Below are 22,078 nucleotides of genomic sequence, written 5' to 3'. Positions count from 1 at the left end.
CAGGGTTTATAGTTTACCTTTGATGGTTTTCCATTGACTTCTCTGGGTTGTTGTGATGGCGGACGATGGAGCGATACATTGCATCATGGGCTAGCCAGGGAGGGGCGACATCTTCCTCCCGCCGGAACAGGCCCGCACCAAGACCTATGATTCCCTGGTGACTCACTTTCCCTCCAAGGCGTAGTTTTCAATATAGTTCCATTATTCCTTACTGATCAATCATACGCACATCTCGAAATGATTAGGAGCATCGTTACGTTACAAGCTTTCAGTAGAGACCTCACATGCTACCCTTGGTGGATCAATACCATGAGAGCGGTGTCTGAGGTGTCGTGAATTTGTCAGGTCTGAGACAGGAGTTTCTTGCAAAGAACAGTGAACCCTTTGCTCATTGCCACCACCGGGCCTTTGTGTCGTATGTAGCTATCCCCAAGCTAGCTTTGACGTAGCTACCTCGGGGCAATTACCCAGAGTTTCAGGTGGGCTCGTACAGCCCGTGCTGCCGCGGTTTCACTGCTCTGAGACCCGAGTGAGCTACATTAAAGCTAGTTCGGGGCTGTCGACATGTCTAGACAGACCCCCATGGCCCTCCTGCTTCTTACTGGTCATGAGGGTGGGGGGAGGGGGCAGAGAAGAAAGAGCAGGGGGTGGGGTCTTGGGTGGAAGTGGCGGCATGGGAGTGGGGCTTCGGGGGAAGGGGTGGGGCCACGGTTCGGGCACCGCACCCCCCCACACTTTTCTGCCACTCCTGTCCTGGAGTCTCCAGGAACCAAAGATGAATCTTTCATTAAAGATTCTGTCATGTGATGAAACCTCCAGGAAAACATCCAGCCTCAACGGGCATCCCTAGCTGCTCCCCATCTCCCCCAAGCCCGCCAGTGCAATCACTCTCCTCCTTCTCTTGGTTCGCAGGCAGGAGTTTGACAGCGACCGCTGCCCCGATCTCAACAAAGATGTGTACCTGCAGGACATCCACTGCGTCAGCTCCCTCTGCAAAGCCTACTTCCGGGAGCTCCCCAACCCCCTGCTCACCTACCAGCTCTACGACAAGTTTGCTGTGAGTCTGGCCCTGCAATCTGCCTTCCGGGGATGTCTCTGCCACAGCGCTAACTCCGGTGATCGGCACCCGGGGCTGAGCCCCGGGCTCGGCCTAGCACCGGAGCGAGCAGCCGCACTGCAGAGCCCGACCTGAGTGCCTTGTCCTCCCTGTTCTGCACTCCCCCCTGTGTGTCACACCCGCTGGGGGACTGCTGGGGGGACCCCCACGGGTCTTAGTGCGGCAGTGAGTACTACGGGCAGTGACTTGCTCCCAGTGCATTGTGGGAGAACTTGTCTGTCCTTCTGGGCATACAGGGGGAATTGTGGGAAGGCGCAGGAGGGCTGTCTGCCCTCAAGAGGTTTAGCCTGCGTCCACACTCCAAAGTGGGAAGGTTACTAGCCCCAGTGAAGGCCTCGCTCAGCTGTTAGTCTGTATCCCAGCTGGGCCAGCTAGCCTAGGTTTAATGCACCACCAAACTGGGAGTGAGGAGGTTTGTGTGTGGACGGGAGCAACAGCCGAGTAGGAGCCTCTGCAGAGAAGACAGAACCTTGGCTACCGGCTGTGGCAATGTCACGTCCGCCATTGTCCTCACAGCGGTGAAGCACTGGGAATTAAATCAGCAGCAGCTGGCATCCTGCCCATCCCCCCAGCACTCTGACGGGCAAATTCCCAGCAGGGCGTGGGCGAAGCTGCGTGTGCTCTGAATTGCGTGTGCAAATCAGGGTGTTTCCGTGTTTCCCCTGAGGCCCGCGCGTGGGCACAGGTGCATGCTCCATTCAAGGCCCGTGCTTTAGCAGCTGTGAGCCTTCACAGCCCTTGCCACTGGGGGACAGATGAGATTGTGAAATGCCCCACAATAGCTGGGGTGTCCTCTTCTTAAAAGGACAGTATCAGAGTGAGTCAGGTCCTGCTGCAAGGGCCCAGCAATTGCTGTGAGGGGAGCCTCAGATCCAGAGCCCCCGCCCTGAGGAGCATCCCATAACGGCTTGTTCAGAGTCACAAACATTTCACAGCTATGAACGACCTCCATTCCTGAGGTGTCCGTAACTCTCAGGTTCTACTGGAGATAAGTTCGTGGAGGATAAGTCCATCCATGGCTATTAGCCGGGATGGGCAGAGATACAAACCCATGCTCTGAAGTGTCCCTAGCCTCTGTTTGCTAGAAGCTAGGAATGGGTGACAGGGGATGGATCACTTGGATCACACAAAAAGAACAGGACTACTTGTGGCACCTTAGAGACTAACAAATTTATTTCAGCATGAGCTTTCGTGAGCTACAGCTCACTTCTTCGGCTGCATAGAATGGAACATACAGACAGGAGAAAATTATAAATACAGAGAACATGAAAAGTTGGAAGGATGTTCTGCTCATTCCCTCTGAAGCAGCTGGCACGGGACACTGTTGGAAGACAGGATACTGGGCTAGATGGACCATTGGCCTGACCTAGTACGGATGTTCTTAGGGTTAGGGTTTGCAGGGGCTAGGCTTAGAACTGGGAGAAATTTTATGCAGATTCTGCGACACTGAAAGTTTTCTCGAATTCATGTTGGTTTTGCTGAAGTGTTCATGTAGTGTGTGGGGGGGGAGAAAATCCCAGCAAGTTGAGGCACAGCTGTGGCTGTGCTAATCAGATGGCCGGGGCTCCACGTGCCCCCCATTTTTTTTCCTTTTGGTTTTCTAATTTCCCCCCAAAGTAGTGGGGTTCTGGCCACCGATGCCTTGAATAGCATTAGATGCAAAGAGCTCAATCTATTTAACTTAACAAAGAGAAGGTTAAGGGGTGACTTGATCACCGTCTGTAGTACGGTACCTACATGAGGAACAAATATTTAATAGTGGTTTCTTCAGTCTAGCAGAGAAAAGTCTGCCATGATCCAACGTCTGGAAGTTGAAGCCAGACACATTCAGACTGGAAATAAAGTGTACATTTTTAACAGTGCGAGTATTTAACCATTGGATCAATTTCCCAAGGGTTGTGGTGGATCCTCGATCACCGACAATTTTTAAACCCGGATTAGATGTTTTTCGAGAAGATTGGCACCCTACCAAATTCGTGGCCATGAAAAACACATCGCGGACCATGAAATCTGGTCGTGTGTGTGTGTGCTTTTACCCTATACTATACAGATTTCATGGGGGAGACCAGCGTTTCTCAAACTGGGGGTCCAAAAGGGAGTAGCAGGGGGGTTGCAAGCTTATTTTAGGGGGGGTCGCAGTATTGCCACCCTTACTTCTGTGCTACCTTCAGAGCTGGGCAGCCGGAGAGCGGCGGGTGTTGGCAGTGCCCTGCCAGCAGCAGCGCAGAAGTAAGGGTGGCAATACCATATCATGTCACCCTTCTGCACTGCTGCTGACAGCAGCTCTGCCTTTAGAATTGGGCTCTCAGCCAGCAGCAGCGCAGAAGTAAGGGTGGCAGTACCACCAGAATCCCCCCCCACACACACACAATAACCTTGCAACCTCCCCGCCTCCTCCTTTTTGGGTCAGGATCCCTACAATTACAACACCCTGAAATTTCAGATTTCAGTAGCTGACATCATGAAATTTACGATTTTTAAAATCCGATGACCGTGAAATTGATCATGACTTTGGTAGGGCCCTAGTTATCATTCAAACAGGAATTAGTTCAGGGGAATCCCGTGGCCCCTGTGTTATCCAGGAGGTCAGAGCAGATGATCACAGTGACTTTGGAACCTATGCATCTAAACTTTCTGACTCTATTCAAATGTGACCTGCCATGTGGAACAGTCGGAGGCTCATTGGGCGAGTGATCTGGAAACTGAAACTGCCTTGACCCCAAAGTGAAACTCAGTTTGCTGAGCTGGAGAAATACAAGTCACGGCCCGGCATGAACAGTGTCAGTCCATGTGATCTTTAACATTCTTTCCATTCTAATAACCACAGTCAGACAGACCCTGCAGTAACGGAGGCTTTATTTTGCTATTTTTAATGTTATTTGCCTGATATTAATCTTTATCCTCATCACCCCTGGTTCTTATCTGGTGCTTTTCATTTGTAGATCCCAAAGAGCTTTACAAAGGAGGGTCAGGATCAGTAACCCCATTTTACACGTGGGGAAACTGAGGCACCAAACAGTGCCCAGGGTTACCCAGCAGACCAGAGGCAGGTGCACATGTCTAACAAAGAGGCAAGGCCTGCCCACCCCTAAAGCTTACAGTCTAAGAGAAATGCAGCAAGTCGACAGAGAGCGCAGCTAGCACCAAGAAAGGGCTGGCCTAGTGGCTAGAAAATTGGTAAGGGGCTCCGCAAACCTGGGCTCTAGTCCTGACTCTGCTAAGGGCTAAAGTGTGGCAAGTCAGCTTCCCCTTCTGTTAAAACATGGAGAAAATAATCAGAGAATATTCCGTTTGCAAAACGGGTTATAATAAGGGGGGGATTCATAGATTCCAAAGCCAGAAGGGACCATTGTGATCATCTGGTCTGACCCCCTGTGTAACACAGGCCAGAGAACTCCCCCCAAATAATTCCTAGAGACGATCTTTTAGAAAAACATCCAGTCTTGGTTTAAACAGAGTCCTACACTTAGAAAGGAAGAATCCCAGGCACTGCTACAGGCTGGGGACCGACTTGCTAAGCAGCAGTTCTGCAGAAAAGGACCTGGGGATTACAGTGGACGAGAAGCTGGATATGAGTCAGCAGTGTGCCCTTGTTGCCAAGAAGGCCGACGGCATATTGGGCTCTATTAGTAGAAGCATTGTCAGCAGATCAAGGGAAGTGATTATTCCCCTCTATTTGACACTGGTGAGGCAACACCTGGAGTATTGCATCCAGTTTTGGTCCCTCCCACGCAGAAGGGATGTGGACAAATTGGAAAGAGTCCAGCGGAGGGCAACAAAAATGATCAGGGGGCTGGAGCACATGACTTATGAGGAGAGGCTGAGGGAACTGGGGTTATTTAGTCTGCAGAAGAGAAGAGTGAGGGGGGATTTGATAGCAGCCTTCAACTACCTGAAGGGGGGTTCCAAAGAGGATGGAGCTTGGCTGTTCTCAGTGGTGGCAGGTGACAGAACAAGGAGTAATGGTCTCAAGTTGCAGTGCGGGAGGTCTAGGTTGGATATTAGGAAATGCTATTTCACTAGGAGGGTGGTGAAGCACTGGAATGGGTTACCCAGGGAGGTGGTGGCATCGCCATCCTTACAGGTTTTTAAGGCCCGGCTTGACAAAGCCCTGGCTGGGATGATTTAGTTGGGGATTGGTCCTGCTTTGAGCAGGGGGTCGGACTAGATGACCTCCTGAGGTCTCTTCCAACCCTAATCGTCTATGAGTCTATGAAACATGGTCAGTGATGAAGAATCTCCCACCCTTGGTCAATTGTTCCAGTGGTTAATTGCTCTCGTGGTTAAAAACGTGCGCCTCATTTCCAGTCGGAATGTGTCCAGCTTCAACTCCCAGCCGTTGGATGGTGTTCGACCTTTCTCGGCTTGACTGATGAGCCCCTTATCAAATATTTGTTCCCAAGTAGGTACTCACAGACTGTGCTCAAGTAGCCCCTTAATCTTCTCTTCGTTCAGCTAAATAGATTGAGCTCCTGGTGTCTCTCACTATAAGGCAGGTTTTCTTATCCTGTAAATCATTCTCGTGGCTCTTCTCCGAACCCTCTCCCATATATCAATCTCCTGCTTGAAGGAAAGTTTCTGTGTCATGAATCCAGGGCTCTGAGGTCACCTTTCTGGTCTGTCTCGCTGTGTTGGTGGCATTCATGCTGGGAAGCTCATCTGCTCTGTGTAATTCTGCTTCCGCCCTCGGTACGCTTGAGCCGTTAGAATTACCGCCAATCACAGCCTTTGTTACCCGAGCCCCTAGGGCAGGGGTGGGCAAACTTTTTGGCCCGAGGGCCACATCTGGGAATAGAAATTGTATGGCAGGCCTTGAATGCCCACAAAATTGGGGTTGGGGTGTGGGAGGGGATGAAGGCTCTGGTTGGGGGTGAGGGCTCTGGGGTGGGGCCAGAAATGAGGAGTTCAGGGTGTGGGAGAGGGCCCTGGGCTGGGACAGGGAAGTGGAGTGCGGGGCGGGGGTGGTGAGGGCACCGGCTAGGGGTGCAGGCTCTGGGGTGGGGCTGGGGATGAGGGGTTTGGAGGGCAGGAGGAGGATCAGGGCTAGGGCAGGGGGTTGGGGGGTGGGGAGAGGCTCAGGGGTGCAGGCTCATGGCGGTGCTTACCTCACGTGGCTCCTAGAAGCAGCGGCATGTCCCTTCTCCAGCTCCTACGTGGAGACGCAGCCAGGTGCCTCTGTGCGCTGCCCCGTCCACAGGCACCGCCCCTGCGGCTCATACTGGTCATACTGCCACTACTCCATGGCTCCAGCAGTGGGGCTCTGGTGGCAATTTAAAGGGCCTGGGGCTCCAGCCGCTGCTGTTCAGTTTGGAAAAGAGACGACTAAGGGGGGATATGCTAGAGCTCTATAAAATCATGACTGGTGTGGAGAAATTAAATAAGGAAGTGTTATTTATTCCTTCTCATAAACACAAGAACTAGGGGTCACCAAATGAAATGAATAGGCAGCAGGTTTAAAACAAACAAAAGAAAGTATTTCTTCACACAACGCACAGTCAACCTGTGGAACTCCTTGCCAGAGGATGTTGTGAAGGCCAAGACCATAACAGGGTTCAAAAAAGAACTAGATAAGTTCCTGGAGGATAGGTCCATCAATGGCTATTAGCCAGGATGGGCAGGGATGGTGTCCCTAGCCTCTGTTTGCCAGAAGCTGGGAATGGGTGACGGGATGGATCACTTGATGATCACCTGCTCTGTTCGTTCCCTCTGGGGCACCTGGCACTGGCCGCTGTCAGGAGACAGGATACTGGGCTAGATGGATCTTTGCTCTGACCCAGTCTGGCTGTTCTTATGTTCTCACGACTTTTGCTTTTCTCCCAGGATGCCGTGGCCATCCAGATGGAGGAGGGACGGCTGGTGAAAATCAAAGAGGTGCTGAAGGAGCTTCCATCCCCACACTACAGGTACTGTGGAGGGTGGGGGGTGACCCACACCCCACCCTAGGGCCCCTAGGAGTGAGCGTGACGTGTGAGCAAAAGCCTCAGGGGAGCCCTTGGGGGTGGCCAGGGCAGGGCTACATGGGCGCAGCCATACAAGAAACCCTTGAGTTTTGGAGATCGAAAGGCACAGGCCATGGGGGACCCAGCTCCCCTTCTGCGCCCATGCTGGCCCCTTGCTCTCCGACTCTCCCACTGCCCGAGAGCTCTGGCTGATCCCCCGTGTGCTGCAGATCATACGGGGGGCGGGGGGGCACGTCGCCCAGCGGGGAGCTCAGGCTCTTGGCCTGCCCTCTCCTGCAGCCCGGGTAGCCCCTTCGCCCATGGCCATCCAGTCAGAGGAGAGCCTGCAGGGGGTTGCCTAGGAGCTCTCTGGCCAAGCAGGGAGAGGAGTGGTCGGCTTCTCCTCTCTGTGGCCAGCCCCTGCTGATCGGGGACCTGGGGGGCTCCCCACACTTTGGCAGCGTGGTCTGTTGCGCTCAGCGTCAGCCCCCATCGGGGTGAGCGGGACTTCGATCACCGGAGCAGAGCTAGGACGATGTCGAGCACAGCCAGGCCTCACCCCTTCTACTGGCCCCAGGAAAGGAGCCTACAGGTGTTCCAGGAGCTGAGGCCGGGTCTCCCCTGGGGTCTTGTGTCTGAGGACATGGCCCCCCCCTTCGACTCTCAGCTGGCTCAGGCAGAGATGTCACCGAGGCGGAGCCGGCCCACGGGGCCGAGGCCTGGATTAATAGCCGTTGGCAGGGCAGTGGGAGGGAGCCTGGCTACGCCGCTGCTACTCTCTATGGGCCAGAGTCTCTCCTGTGTCAGACCTTCGCTCAGCACCAGACTGTGGAGTGGGTCTGGCCCCATGGTCAGTGCACTGGTCTGTGCCAGCCCTGATGCAAGTTAGAGCAGCCTAGGGGCTGCTTTAACTTTTGCCACTGCTCTGTGGTCCTTTAAGAACCACTGCACAACTTCTGCCAGGGGGATTCTCCATCAGCCAGGATCCAGCTGAGGGGCTCGGGTGAAAATCAGGGGCTGTGTGTCCTGTGGATAAACAGGGCGTGCCATCTTCAGCGCCACCAGTCCAGTACTGTGCAGGCCTGGACTCACCGCCATAGATGGCACAGTGCAGAACTAGAGGGGTCAGACAAAGGAGATGGGATGATCCTGGACCTGGAGATGCTCTGCTATGAAAAGTGTTGACGAGGTCAACCCCTGTTACCTTAGAGAGGGGATGAATGAGAGGGGACTGAATAGTCTAGAGAAGGGAGATTGGGGGCTTCCATTGGCCCAGTCTCATAACACAAGAACACAGGACAGGCAATGACACAGGCAGATGGGAAATCCCAAACATTTTCACGCATCATGTGATCGGCCTGTGGAACTCACTGCCGCAAGACGTCACTGATGCCCAGAACTCAAGAAGATTCCCAGGGGGATTGGTCAGGATCTGGGCAACAGGACTATCCAGAGCAGCAGTTCTCCAACTTTAACAACCTGAGGACCCCCATTTTGACTTAACATTTTTCGGAGACACCCAAGCTCCCCTGCTCGGCCCCAGGCTCCGCCCCTGCCCCACCTCTTCCTGCCCCCTGCTCACTCCATCCTTCCTCCCTCTGTATTGCTCACTCTCCCCCACCCTCACTCACTTTCCCCAAGACGGGATGGGGGTTGGGGTGCAGGAGGGGGTGCGGGCTCTGGGGGGGAGTTTAGGTGTGGGAGGGGGTGCGGGCTCTGGCCGAGCGGTGCTTACCTCAGGCGGCTCCTGAAAGCAACAGGCACTTTTCTCTGGTAGTGGCTCCTAGGCAGGGGGGGCGGGGGTCTCTGTTCACTGCCCGCAGGCACCGCCCCCGCAGCTCCCATTGGCTGCAGTTCCTGGCCAATGGGAGCTGCAGAGTTGGTGCTCGAGGTGGGAGCTGTGCACAGAGACCCCCTGCCCCTCAGGGGCTGCAGGGATGTGGTGTGGAGCCTGCCTTAGCCCTGGAATACCCTCAGGGACCCCCAAGGATCCACGGACCCCGGTTTGAGTAACGCTGCTCCAGAGCGATCGCTGATCTCCGACTGTTAGAGCCCGGGGTGGGACCATGGGGGCCGACTGTCCCACAGCCACTGCTGTGTGGTGATTACAGCGTCCCTGGCTGCACCTGGTGCTGGCCACTGTCAGAGACAGGACACTGGGCTAGCTGGGTCTGATCCCGCCTGGCATCCCTGCGTGGCACCGGTCTCCAGCCCAGAATTTTGAATCCCTCCCTCTGTGCCGTGCCGTCTTCATGTGAGCGTCTCCTCCTCTTGCCTTGGCTGCTGTAGGACCCTGGAGTTTCTGATGAGACATCTGGTTCACATGGCTTCCTACAGCTCCCAGACCAACATGCACGCCAGGAACCTGGCCATCGTCTGGGCGCCCAACCTGCTCAGGTGAGAGTCAGCAGGTGGAGCCGGGCGAGCCAGGGACGCCTGTTGCTTTGGTCACGCTGGGCAGGCTGAGGCAGTGTCAGAGGCAGGGAGGAGGGTTCCTGGGTGAAGGGGACCAGCCTCGGTGCCATAGAGCCTGTAGCTGGGAGGGATGGGGATGGAGTGTGACACCAGCCTGGAGAGACGGAGAGATGGGGAGGAAGTGAGGCCGGGGAGAACAGCTAGGGACAGGAGAAGGGTGTGGGAAGGGGAGAGGAAACCATTTTAACAGGACAGCCCCCTCTTGCCACATTCTCCCCAAACACCCAGGCGAGTTGCTCTGTGCTCCTCTGCCCACACGCATGGGGTCCCCTCTAGCAGCACGCTAGCCCCAACCCAAAGCCAAAGGGTGCCCCCCTGCCTGGAATCTCTGCCCCGCGGCGGGGAACGGGCAGAGTGTGAGGGGACGAGGTGGGCTGGGTGCCAGCAGCGTTCACCTTCTCAGCCACGCCTCCCCCGTCCCTCCCCTCCAGATCTAAGGACATCGAGGCCTCTGGGTTCAACGGCACGGCTGCCTTCATGGAGGTGCGGGTGCAGTCCATCGTCGTGGAGTTCATCCTCACCCACGTGGAGCAGCTCTTCAGAGACGCCCCTCTCTGCGGTAGGTCCTTTGGTGCCCTGACCTGGTGCTGAGCCCCAGTAGCTCCAGGGGCTTCGCACCACCCAGGTCACCTGCCCCGTGCGTAGGTGACTGGCAGGCCCTGCCGGACCTGGCTCTGCACCACAGGGCCAGCCCAGCCCTTCTCCAGGATGCAAGAGGAGCCGTGGAGAGAGTGCCCGGGAAGGGCTGCGGTCACTGGGGCTGGAGTCCTGAGTGCGGTGATGTGCAGCGCGCTTGTCCTGCCACCACTCGGAGAACACAGGCCCAGCCTGGGATGTCATAGAATCATAGAATATCAGGGTTGGAAGGGACCCCAGGAGGTATCTAGTCCAACCCCCTGCTCAAAGCAGGACCAACCCTCAACTAAATCATCCCAGCCAGGGCTTTGTCAAGCCGGGCCTTAAAAACCTCTAAGGAAGGAGATTCCACCACCTCCCTAGGGAACCCATTCCAGTGCTTCACCACCCTCCTAGGGAAAATGTTTTTCCTAAACATCCAACCTAAACCTCCCTCATTGCAACTTGAGACCATTACTCCTTGTTCTGTCATCTGCCACCACTGAGAACAGTCTAGATCCATCCTCTTTGGAACCCCCTTTCAAGTAGTTGAAAGCAGCTATCAAATCCCCCCTCATTCTCCTCTTCTGCAGACTAAACAATTCCAGTTTCCTCAGCTTCTCCTCATAAGTCATGTGCTCCAGCCCCCTAATCATTTTTGTTGCCCTCCGCTGGACTCTTTCTAATTTTTCCACATCCTTCTTGTAGTGGGGGCCCAAAACTGGACACAGGACTCCAGATGAGGCCTCACCAATGTTGAATAGAGGGGAATGATCACATCCCTCGATCTGCTGACAATTCCCCTACTTATACAGCCCAAAATGCCGTTAGCCTTCTTGGCAACAAGGGCACACTGTTGACTCATATCCAGCTTCTCGTCCACTGTAACCCCTAGGTCCTTCTCTGCAGAACTGCTGCCTAGCCACTCGGTCCCTAGTTTATAGCAGTGCCTGGGATTCTTCCATCCTAAGCTTCTGTCACTTCAAGCTGTGGGGATCTGGGCTTTAGCTACTCTTTAGCCGAAGGCCTGTTTACACTGCAGCATAAGCCCTGGGTTAGCAGAACTCGAGTTCACAGAGCCTGGGTTTGTTAACCTAGGGCTTGAGTGGCTACACTTGTTTGTAACCCCCCAGGTTAGGAATGGGTCGGGGGAACCCTGGGTCCCGACTTGGGGCTCCAGCGTCTACACTGCATTATGCAGGCCTGAGTCCAGTGAGCCACCCGTATCCCAGACTCCCGAGCGCCCTCCCAAAAGGTGGCCACTCTAGCCCGTTGTGGGAAGACTCAACTGTCCAGAGGATGCAGGAAGTCAGGCTGTGGGATGCTTTTGGCAGGCTCCCAGCGCGGCTGCATCTACACGGCAAAGCAATAGGACTTGAACCCTCCACGGTCCTGCGCACTTTGTGTGTAGACAGATGTGGGGGGGCTAGTCTTGAGCTCTAACCCTGGCCTTACATTGTCATGTAGACATACCCTAAGATACTTCTGTGACCCCCTTCACCTTGGTATAGAGCCCATCCCTGTCTTTAATGGAGCCCCTAGCAGGCAGGGCTATTATAGCCATTGTACAGTTGGGAAACTGAGGCACGGGGCATCTGCCATAGAGTGGGGAATTGAAGCCCTGTTTCCTGAAGCCCTAGGCCGCTAAGAACTAAGCCAAGCCCCCTCTCCCGGCCAGGGTCTGGCTGGCAGAGGCATTGTGCCTCCTGGCTGCAGGCTGGCTCCTCCCCCCGCAGAGCGATGGCTAATCTGGGGGCGGAGGGAGAGCTGAACCCACCCTACCCAACACAACGTGGGGGCCACATGAAGACTGTCGGATCCCAGGGCTCCTCTCCAGGGGGGGCTGAGCCATGCCCCGAGCCCAGCCTGGCTGAGCTGCGGAAACATTCCTGCCCTTTGCAAAAGCCAGACGGGAGTTTAGTGAGGTACGCAGCGTGCACAGCCCCCCGGGAGCACCCTCCCATGGGCAGATCAGGGTTTGGGACGCTGCCGTCCCCACCCCCGCGCTGCTGGCACAGGCCGCCCGCCTGGGGTCAAGAAGGAAATGGACGATCGCTTGGGCCCGGGCAGCGTCTCGGGGTATCAGCGTCCGGAGCGGAGTCTCAGAGCACTTGCATTGGCCTGGCCGTGCTCCCGCTGCAGTCAGTGGTGGAACGCCCAGCACCTGCAAAGGGAGCCGGGTACGGCCAGGGCAAGCACCCATGGGTGTCACCGCACCTTGGGTGCCAAGAGAGGGTGACTGCTGTTAATGTGCCCAGCGATACCCTGATCGGCCCCCAGCTTTGGGGGTGGGGAAACCTTCCCCGTCCATGGAGACACAGAAACAGGGACCTGGGCGATTTTTACTCAGCTCTCACCAGCCCCCTGAGCCTGGCTTTATCTTTCCATCTCTCATCTTCTCCCCTCTGCCCTGGGGGGCATGGCAAGTATCAGCCTCCTCATCTCTTCTGGTTCTGGCCCATCAACCTCTTGAAGCAAATTGGAGGGATCCCAGAAGATCCACTGAAGTACGAGACCATTGTAACGTGTTACTAATATTACACCAGCTGCCCAGAGGCCCCCAACAATATCAGGATCCCATCATGGCAGGTGCTGCGTAGACACATAGCGAGACAGTCCCTGACCCAAAGAGTTTGCTGTCTGAATAGACAGGTCAAAGTGGGAGGGGAAACTGAGGCACAGGGCGGGGCAGTGACTTGCCCAAAGTCACCCAATGAGATCAGTGGCAGAGCTGGGAATAGAACGCCGGTCTCCAAGAGTCTCAGCTGAGTGCTCTTGCCACTGGACCACACTGCCTCTGAGCTCATGGTGGTGTTGCCCCTTTGGCCTGAGGGGGTTGCCAATATTCGGGGCCTCATGGGGCTGTTTCCGATAGGAGGAGAGATCGGTGCTATGAGGCAGGGATATTTTTTGGTGGAATCATGTTTGTTTATAGAGCATGTCCACTGACTCCTGCTGCAGGAGAAACAACCAACAGCAGGGAGTTTCCTTGCTCAGAAATCCCCGTGTCTGCCCCTCCAGCAGCTCTGTGCCCAAGAAGCCCTGCCTCTCTGCTTCCTCCCGATATCACACTCACAACTGCTTCTCCTGGTTTTTTTGCCTCCAACACCCACCACCTGCAGCTGTTACCCTCAGCCCTGCTAGTCACCTGCATTAGCCCTGGCCTGGCCGTGCGGCTTAGTGCCTGGCTGGTCGCTCCCTTTGTCTCTAGCTGGTTTTACTCCCTTAAGGAGCTGGGAGGCTCCTGAGCCTGAGCCTGAAGGCGGGCGCTTGGCTCCCATTGGCTGTGACTGTCTTTGGACCCGAGACTCCCTGCTGGCAGCCGCTGGCACCCACTCCCAGCCCCGAGAGCGCCAGCTGAATCATCCGGGTGTTTGTTTCCCCGTCCTAGGAAGTGACCGCGAGAACTTCCGGAAATCTCTCCTCCTGTCCGGCTTGGGGTTGCCAGGAGTCCACCCCGACAGCCAGACCATGTCCTACAACTTGCCTGCCATGCTGAACCAGGGAGACGGCCCGCCGCAGATCCGCCCCTACCACACCATCATCGAGCTCAACGACCACAAGTACGGGCCCCGTCCCTCCCCTCCCTTCTCCGTCTGGGCTTTACCAGCTGCCTGGGTTTAATCCCCAGTGCCCCAGGTGCAGATTGGTCCCCGGGAGCAGGGGTTGGAACGAGGAAATGCACCAAACGCTAGACGCTTTCACACATCATCTGTGCTCTAATGCACCTGATTCCCCAGGGGGATGGTCCCTGACCGTGTATAGACTGGGGCACGTGGGAGAAGAAATGGAAATCGCAGGTCCATGCCTGCTGGGCAAATGGCTGGCGAATTGACCAGCTCTGCCTGTACACAAGTAGCACTGACAGGCTCCATTCACTAGAGGGCGACAGTGAATATACCCACGCATGTGCCCAGGCACACACCGTGACAGGGTCAGAGAGACACAGGAGCTGGACTAACACAGCCCACAGGGGAGCGCACGCAGAGCACCCGCTCAGACCATGACGGAGAGTCCTGATGTGTCCCACCCCACAGGGCCCAGTGGTGCAAGCAACACCCACACCCCGCAGACACAGGCTCCCTCTGCACTGGAGTCCCCTGCCTGTGGGTGCCGTTCTAACCTCTGCCATTCTTCACAGAAGAAAAGGCTCCTTGAAGGTAAAGAAATGGAGGTCGATCTTCAACCTGGGCAGATCCAGCAATGACTCCAAACGCAAGCTGGCCAAGGCAGAGGAGAAAGGTACGGGGTGGGGAGGAAGAGAACCGAGGGAGGAAATGGCAGGCTAGAAGAATGGAGAATGAGGGGTTAATTGGGTCTGGCTTGCTGGGGGCTCTTCCCTTCCTTGCTGGTTCTGTTCGCGCTTCCCGTGCAACTGCTGGACTTTCCATGAGGGCCTTTCCCATGATGACTGGCCTCTGCTAACAGGAATAGCCCGGCCTGGAACTCGGAGTGTCCATCCCACGGGAAATCCCCACATTTTGGAATCTCCTTCTGTCCGAACAAAAAGCTGAAATTTCAAAATTCCCCACAAACCAAAATGTCTGGGGAAAAAATGGTTTGGAAATATCCAAGCGGTTCTTTCTCATAAGGTGAAAGTGCTTGTTTCAGTGTTATAATAATGCAATGCAATAGAATGCAATGCAATGCAATACAATACAATACAATATGATGCAATAGAATGCAATGCAATGCAAAGCAAAACAATGCAATAGAATACAATATGATGCAATAGAATGAAATGAAATGCAATAGAATTCAATGCAATGCAATAGAATACAATACAATGCAATAGAATGAAAAGAAATGCAATAGAATTCAATGCAATGCAATAGAATACAATACGATGCAATAGAATGAAATGAAATGCAATAGAATTCAATGCAATGCAATAGAATGCAATGCAATGCAATAGAATGCAATACAATGCAATTCAAATGATGAAGTCTAAATGAAACATTTTGATATTTTTTCATCCAACACTTGGAGGAAATCGATATGGTCCCCAGAGTTTGTGTGTGCATGGGGGGGGGGGGTGTCTCCTCTGCAGAGTTCTGGGTCTGTGAGGTGCAGTGGGGAGGGGTGGTCCAGGCTGGGTCCCATTTTACCCCACTCCGTGCAGCAATCCCTACTTTGGCTGCTTCTGCAGCTGCTTCTACTAGCTGGCGTCTCAGGCCAGGTCTACGCTTAAAAACTAGATTGACGAAGCTACGTCATTCAGGGCTGTGAAAAAATTTGCGCTCTGAGTGCTGGAGTTAGGTCAACCTGACCCCCGGTGTAGCCCTAGCTATCGTCTCCTGGAAAGGTGGGTTAACTACAGCGATGGAAAACCCCTTCCGTGGTAGGAAGCATCCATGCTATGGCACCACGGCGGCACAGCCGCTGTGCCTCTGTAGCGGCTGTAGTGTAGACCTGCCCTGAGAGTCTTCCATTCACTGTAAAAAGCAAGAGAGTCCTGGGGCACCTTATGGACTAACAGATGTATTGGAGCATGAGCTTTCGTGGGTGAATACCCACTTCGTCCGACGCATGTAATGGAAATGTCCAGAGGCAGGTATAAGTATGCAGGCCAGAATCAGTCTGGAGATAACAAGGTTAGTTCAATCCCGGAGGATGAGGCTCTCTTCTAGCAGTTGAGGTGTGAACACCAAGGGAGGAGAAACCCTCATCCTCCCTGATTGAACTAACCTCGTTATCTCCAGACTGATTCTGGCCTGCATATTTATACCTGCCTCTGGAAATTTCCATTACATTTCTGACGAAGTGGGTATTCACCCACGAAAGCTCATGCTCCAATACGTCTGTTAGTCTATAAGGTGCCACAGGACTCTCTGTTGCTTTTTACAGATCCAGACTAACACGGCTCCCTCTCTGATATTTTCCATTCTCTGACAGATGTTCACTCCTGTTCAGCTGTGTACTGTATTTCTTTTGCAGACGACAAATCCATTAAAATGAGCTTGCGGCCGGCTAAAAGCATGGACTCCCTCAGCTCTGTGCCGGACGCTAACGATGGTAGGTGCAGAAATCCTGAGGCGTTGTAAAAATGTGGGGCTGGAAGGGACCTTGGGAGGCCATCTAGCCCATCCCTGAGTGCTAAGGCATGAGTCAGTTTCCCCAGACCACCCCTTATGGGTAGGGACCTACCAGCTTCTCGGTCCATTTTGGTCAATTTCATGGTCATAGGATTTTAAAAATCATAAATTTCATGATTTCAGCTATTTAAATCTGAAGTTTCACGGTGTTGTAACTGTAGGGGTCCTGACCGAAAAAGGACGTGTGGGGGGGTTGCAAGGCTGTTGTAGGTGGGGGTTGCAGTACTGCTACCCTCACTTCTGTGCTGCTGCTGGCGGCGGCGCTGCCTTCATTGCTGGGCAGCTGGAGAGCGGCAGCTGCTGGGAGCCAGGGCCGTCCTTACCCGTACGCAAAGTACACAGCTGCATAGGGCACCAGGAAATTTGGGCTGTGTGCTGCTCCAGCCCCTGCTGTGCCCCCACCCTGCCCCCATTCTACCCCTTCCCCAAAGCCTCCACCTCTGCTCCGCCCCTGCCCGCCTCTTCCCTCCCCTGCTCCACCTCACCCCCACCCCACTCCCCTGGGGACTGCAGCAGGGGTTGGGTGCCCTACACTCACTGGGGGCTGGGAGCCAGGGGAAATACCCTGGAGCCAGAGCGGAACGGGCTGGGGCCAGGTCACTCCACTGCCCGCCGTCCCATGAGTGCGGGGTCGGGCCTGCCCTGCACTCACTGGGCGGCAGGAAGTGGAGGGACCCGGCCCCAACCCGCTCCACTCTGCCGGTGAGTGCTGGGGGGCGGTTTCCCCCCTGCCCCCCAAGCCTGCTCCTGCCCCCCTGCGGAAGCCTGGGGCCATCTCTCCCCCCCTGGAGGGCTGGGGCCCCACACACACACCCCGTGGGGGGGCTGGGTAGGGCACCAAAATGGCTAGGGACGGCCCTGCCGGGAGCCCAGCTCTGAAGGCAGAGCCATCGCCACCCGCAGCGCAGAGGTAAGGACGGCATGGTAGGGTATTGCCACCCTTACTTCTGCGCTGCTGCCTGCAGAGCTGGGCCCTCGCGGCCGCCCAGCTCCAGGGCCGCCCAGAGGATTCAGGGGCCCTGGGGTCTTTTGCGGTGGGGGGCCCCCGCTTTGGCAGTAATTTGGCGGCGGGGGGTCCTTCCGCTCCGGGACCTGCCGCCAAAGTGCCCCAAAGACCCGTGGAGGGGGCCCCTTGCCGCCGAATTACTGCAGAAGACCCGGCACTCTGGCGGCGGGTCTCGCTTCAGCGGTAATTCAGCGGAGGGGGGTCCTTCTGCCCCAGGGTGGAAGGACCCCCCACCGCCGAAGACCCGGAGCAGAAGAAGCTCCAGGGGCCTGGGCCCCGCAAGAGTTTTCCGGGGCCCCCGGAGTGAGTGAAAGACCCCGCTCCAGGGGCCCCGAAAAACTCTCGTGGGGGCCCCTGTGAGGCCTGGGGCAAATTGCCCCACTTGCCCCGCCCCGCGTCCCTGCCCAGCTCTGAAGGCAGCAGCGCAGAAGTAAGGGTGGCAGGACCGCGATCCCCTGAAATAACCTTGCGACCCTCCTGCAACTCCCTTTTGGGTCAGTCCCCCCAGTTTGAGAAACGCTGGTCTCCCCCGTGCAATCTGTATCGTATAGGGTAAAAGCACACAAAAGACCAGTTTTCACGGGGGGAGACCAGATTTCATGGTCCGTGACATGTTTTTCATGGCCACGAATTTGGTAGGGCCCCTACTTACGGGTGTTTGTCTGTCTCCCCACTATGGTCCAGCAAGGACACCCACTGTCTCGCTTCTGGTTCCAGTGGAGTCACCCCTCTTGGGCAGAGAGGCGCAGTCCTCTCCCTCCTGGCCAGGGTATTTCCACGCCTACACACCGTGAATTCCCCAGCACAGTCAGACTGCCTAAGCCGAGCTTCTTTACTTTTCTCCTCAGAGACAGTAAACAACGTAATTGCCACCATTAAGCTACCACACAGCAAGTATGTTTATTCTTAAGGGAAAAGCATTATAAAGAAAGGTATTAAAAACAATCAGAGAACCTACCCGCATGCAAGCTAATAGCCAGAGATCCCCCCAACTCCAGCAAGGGCTCTGGCTGGAACAGTTCATCAAACCCAGCCAGGGGTTTTCCCGTGGCTACAAGTTCATAATTCCTTTTGCTCAGAACAAGAGCTCCATGAACCTGAGTTCCTCCTTTATGCCATTTAGGCCTTTTGATCCTGGGAATAGGTCATTTGTAGACAAAGTTCCCCTCCCCAGGGCGAAATTTCCAAAGGTCGGGTCCGGGGATGGGTATTTGCCTTCCCCGCCTCCCAAGTATCGCCTAGGAAACCTACATAACGAACAGCTCGCTTCTCTCATAGCCCATTGTTTTCAAGAACCCCCTTGAAGCTCGTAACAAGGTTTACAGGAGCCAGGGCTCCTAGACAAGTTCCGTACAATCCCACTGACACCTAAACGTGCATGTTTAATACAACCAGCGCCTAAGACACTGAAATGTGAGGCGATCCGGTTGAACATCATTCAGTGAGGGGTGTCCAAACTATTACCAGAAATTGCTCTGCCTGCTGCAGTCTAACCGGTTCTTGGGATCTCCTACAGCGACGGTTGCCAGTTCGGGTTGGACGTATTCCTGGGGGTTTCATCACGTGACATAACTCCAGGACAATCCTAGAAAGTTGGCAACCCTAGCTATAGCCTTTGCTTCTCTCCCCATTTCGGTTCAGTCCTCTTGAGGGGGTCAAATCGAGACTGATCCCCATTGGCATTATGCCCCTTTACACAGTTGCCTTCCAGGGTAAATCGGTCACACTCACTTGAAGGCCCCTTCGGCTGATGCGAAGGGGCCGCAGTGTAACTGAGAATCGGGTCCCCACCGTAATCTGGTGCAAATCCATTCCTTTCCCCCAGTGGTGCAGCTGCTCACACCTGGTCTGAATCTGGCATCTGGCTTTGTGGGAGGACAGCCTGGTGGCTTCCTGGCGCCCCTGAGTTTAGCGATCGCTGCTGGACTTCTCTCTATCTGCCTTGACATGCGCCTCAGACTCATCCTGGCCTGGCAGGGACCAACTGCAGACCATCCCCCTTTCCTCCCCCCAAGTCTTTCATGTGGAGCTGCAGGCTTCAGAAACAAGGTTCTAGCTTCAGATCAAGAGGGAGCATTGCATGCTGGGACTTGTAGTCTCTGTGGGCAGCCCCTGTGTGCCGCATAAGGCCCTGGGAACATCGCGGATATTTTTTGGCACACGTGCGGCAGCATCACGGGCGATGTACCGCGTTTCCCGGAATGCGGTCGACACAAGGTTATTGCTGTATGAACCAAGCCCCACCCCCTTCACCCCCCGAACGGCTGCTGCGGTCTGACACTGCTGCGTGCTACAAGCGGCACCAAGACGGGCGGGCACGGATGCTCACGTTCCATATGCTGGCGGCTCTGGCTGCAGTGCTGCTTCTCCTGCTGCAATGAATCTTGGGGAAATGGCGGTATTGAGCTAATGTCCTGATTCCCATGCAGACAGTGGGATTGTCACAGGGGCTTAGCGACGCAGAACAGGGCAGCTGCAGTCTCTTGCCCCGGTGCCCCTCTGTTTGGGCACCCACCCTATTTGTGAATGTGGGGCAGGGTGAGTGCGTTACTCACCTCTCAGGTCTCTGATCTGTCTCCTTCTTTGTATCTAGACAATGCCAGGCTGGGCAGGAAGAGATCACAGAAACAGGCCCCCCAGCGCCGCGAGAGTTTCGACAGCCCCTCCTCCCGGGAGGAGAGCTTTCTGGAGTCGGACGAGTACCCCGACGGGAAATTCCAGGGCGAGGAGGGGCAGCAAACGCTGGAGTCCGAGAGCGAAGCCAGCGCCAAATCAGAGCCCACGACCCCCAAGGCCGGTCGGGCCTCGCTGGTGGGGGGTGCCCCGCAGGGCCGCTCGCCCATGACTGCACGGAACCGGGCAGAGAAGTGCGCTGGGGTCCATATCTCCGTCCCCTTCTCAGTTACCGTCCCCTTCCACATCACCTCCAACATCTCCCTGTCCCGCCTGACCCGGGGGCTGGAGTGCCCGGCCCTGAGCTATAGCCCCTTAGACAAGGAGGCTCTGGAGAGGTCGTCCAAGGAGCTAGAAGCAGAGGAGGGGCTGGGGGCTAAGACCCCCCTCCCCGAGGAAGATCACGTGGGTAAGCAGCTGGTTTCATTTCGGGTCTGTTTCACAGGCATGGTCCATGTTGAGGGGAGGGTCCTGTGGTGTCCCATCCCGCCACCATCCCTAGCTCTGCCACGCACCTGTTAGGTGACTTTGGCCCTGTCACTCCCAGATCCTCAAAGGTGTTTAGGTACTTAACACCCATTGGTGTTTGAAGATCTGGGTCTTAATGCTGAATTTCCAAAGGTAGATACAGCATGAGACGGGGAGTCAGGAGACCCAGCCTGAAGTCCTGGCCCTATTGAAATCCCAACTCCCCTGAGGACCAGCATTTCATCCTTCCTTTCTATACCCAGCTCAGCCATTGGCCCCCAGGGTGGCCTCAATCTGTACCTCAGTCACCTCCTTGGGGAAATGCAGACAATGATGCTTACCCAGCTTTGTAAAGTGCTTTGAAATGTACAGGTGAAAAAGTGCTAGAGAATTCTAAGGATGAAAGTTAATAAACTGCAGGCACCCAAACACCCAAGGAATGCCCCAAAATAATCCCTAGAGAAACACCAAGTCATGATCAAAGTTGTCAGTGAGGGAGCATCCACCACCACTCTCAGGAAATTGTTCCAACTGTGAATTACCCTCCCTGTTAAAAATACCTGCCTGATTTCCAGTCTGAATGTGTCTAGCTTCAACTTCCAGCCGCTGGATACTGTTCCACCTTTCTCTGCTAGACTGATGAGCCCATTCTCGAATGTTTGTTCCCCACTTAGGTACTCACAGACTGTGATCGTCACCCCTTAACCTTCTCTTTGTTAAGCTAAATAGATGGAGCTCCTGGAGTCTGTCACTGCAAGGCAGGTTTGCTAATCCTTTAGCATTCTCGGGATTGAATTGCCTTAAATGGTCCTTAGAATATTAATAACCAAAAAAGCAAAAAACAAGAGCACAAATAGGGACACTGTCAAATTAAAGATGAAAAATTCCCCACCTATTATAAATTATTCTTATTACTGTAGTGCAGTGGTTTTCAACCTTTTTTCATTGGTAGACCCCTAAAATATTTTGAATACAGGTGCGGACCCCTTTGGAAATCTTAGATGTAATCTGCAGAGCTCCAGAGGTCTGTGGCCCACAGGTTGAAAACCTCTCCCGTAGTGCATGGACCAGGACTCCGTAGCGTCAGGAGCTGTACAAACCCCAGTTCCTTGTGCAAGGGGCTTAGACTCTAAGTACTACAGAGGAGAAAGAAATGTAAAGAATCTCCGAAGTCTAAAATACATTTCACCACTGACTCCTTTCTGTGAAATAGACAGACATGTCAGTTTCACTTTCTGGTGTGACGGCACTGGGGATCTCCGGAGCTGGCATCAGGAGTGGCTACAGCTTGAATGAAAGAGTTACGGCTGCCTATGCGGGGCGATAACAGACTCGCATCCTCAGGCATAGAGTCGGGAAGGCTGGTAATACATCCTGGCCAGTGGGTTACGCGAGCACAGTGATACTCAGACCTCAGCGGTTCAGGAGCCAAATTAGTGATCAGCATTACCCCAAAGAGCCACAGGAGTGTGAATTCATTCTTTCATTTACTACATATATCTGTTATTCTCACAGCAAAATGACTGACCAAGTATTCTCCAATTGGTAACGGACACAGTAAAAGCGTCCTGCTTGGTTAATAACTCAGACTGGTTAATAATTAAATCACACCGTGTTTTCATATCGGGTTCTGCAAAGAGCTGCAGGAGCCACATGAACAAGCCACTTGCTGCTCCCGAGGCTCCGTCTG

General features: G+C 54.8%; 1 protein-coding gene across 6 annotated transcripts in view; it reads left to right on the top strand.

Annotated features, from left to right (window-relative positions):
• The window catches only part of ARHGAP30 (Rho GTPase activating protein 30), a 57,016-nt gene that overhangs the window by 20,892 nt on the left and 14,046 nt on the right, over nucleotides 1-22,078 (top strand). For 5 of the 6 annotated variants that reach the window (XM_044991776.1, XM_044991775.1, XM_044991773.1 and 2 more), the window contains 8 exons: nucleotides 913-1,057; nucleotides 6,938-7,020; nucleotides 9,346-9,453; nucleotides 9,963-10,090; nucleotides 13,538-13,709; nucleotides 14,288-14,388; nucleotides 16,084-16,161; nucleotides 19,841-20,329. In XM_044991776.1, coding sequence (XP_044847711.1) covers nucleotides 913-1,057; nucleotides 6,938-7,020; nucleotides 9,346-9,453; nucleotides 9,963-10,090; nucleotides 13,538-13,709; nucleotides 14,288-14,388; nucleotides 16,084-16,161; nucleotides 19,841-20,329 — 1,304 coding nt within the window. The remainder of the gene's footprint in view (nucleotides 1-912; nucleotides 1,058-6,937; nucleotides 7,021-9,345; nucleotides 9,454-9,962; nucleotides 10,091-13,537; nucleotides 13,710-14,287; nucleotides 14,389-16,083; nucleotides 16,162-19,840; nucleotides 20,330-22,078) is intronic. The other variant, XM_044991774.1, reaches the window with a different exon arrangement.

The sequence above is a fragment of the Mauremys mutica genome, chromosome 17, assembly GCF_020497125.1.
Source record: "Mauremys mutica isolate MM-2020 ecotype Southern chromosome 17, ASM2049712v1, whole genome shotgun sequence".
Taxonomy (NCBI): domain Eukaryota; kingdom Metazoa; phylum Chordata; order Testudines; family Geoemydidae; genus Mauremys; species Mauremys mutica.
Note: the sequence above shows the minus strand (reverse complement) of the source record. Positions and strands in the feature narration are given on the sequence as shown.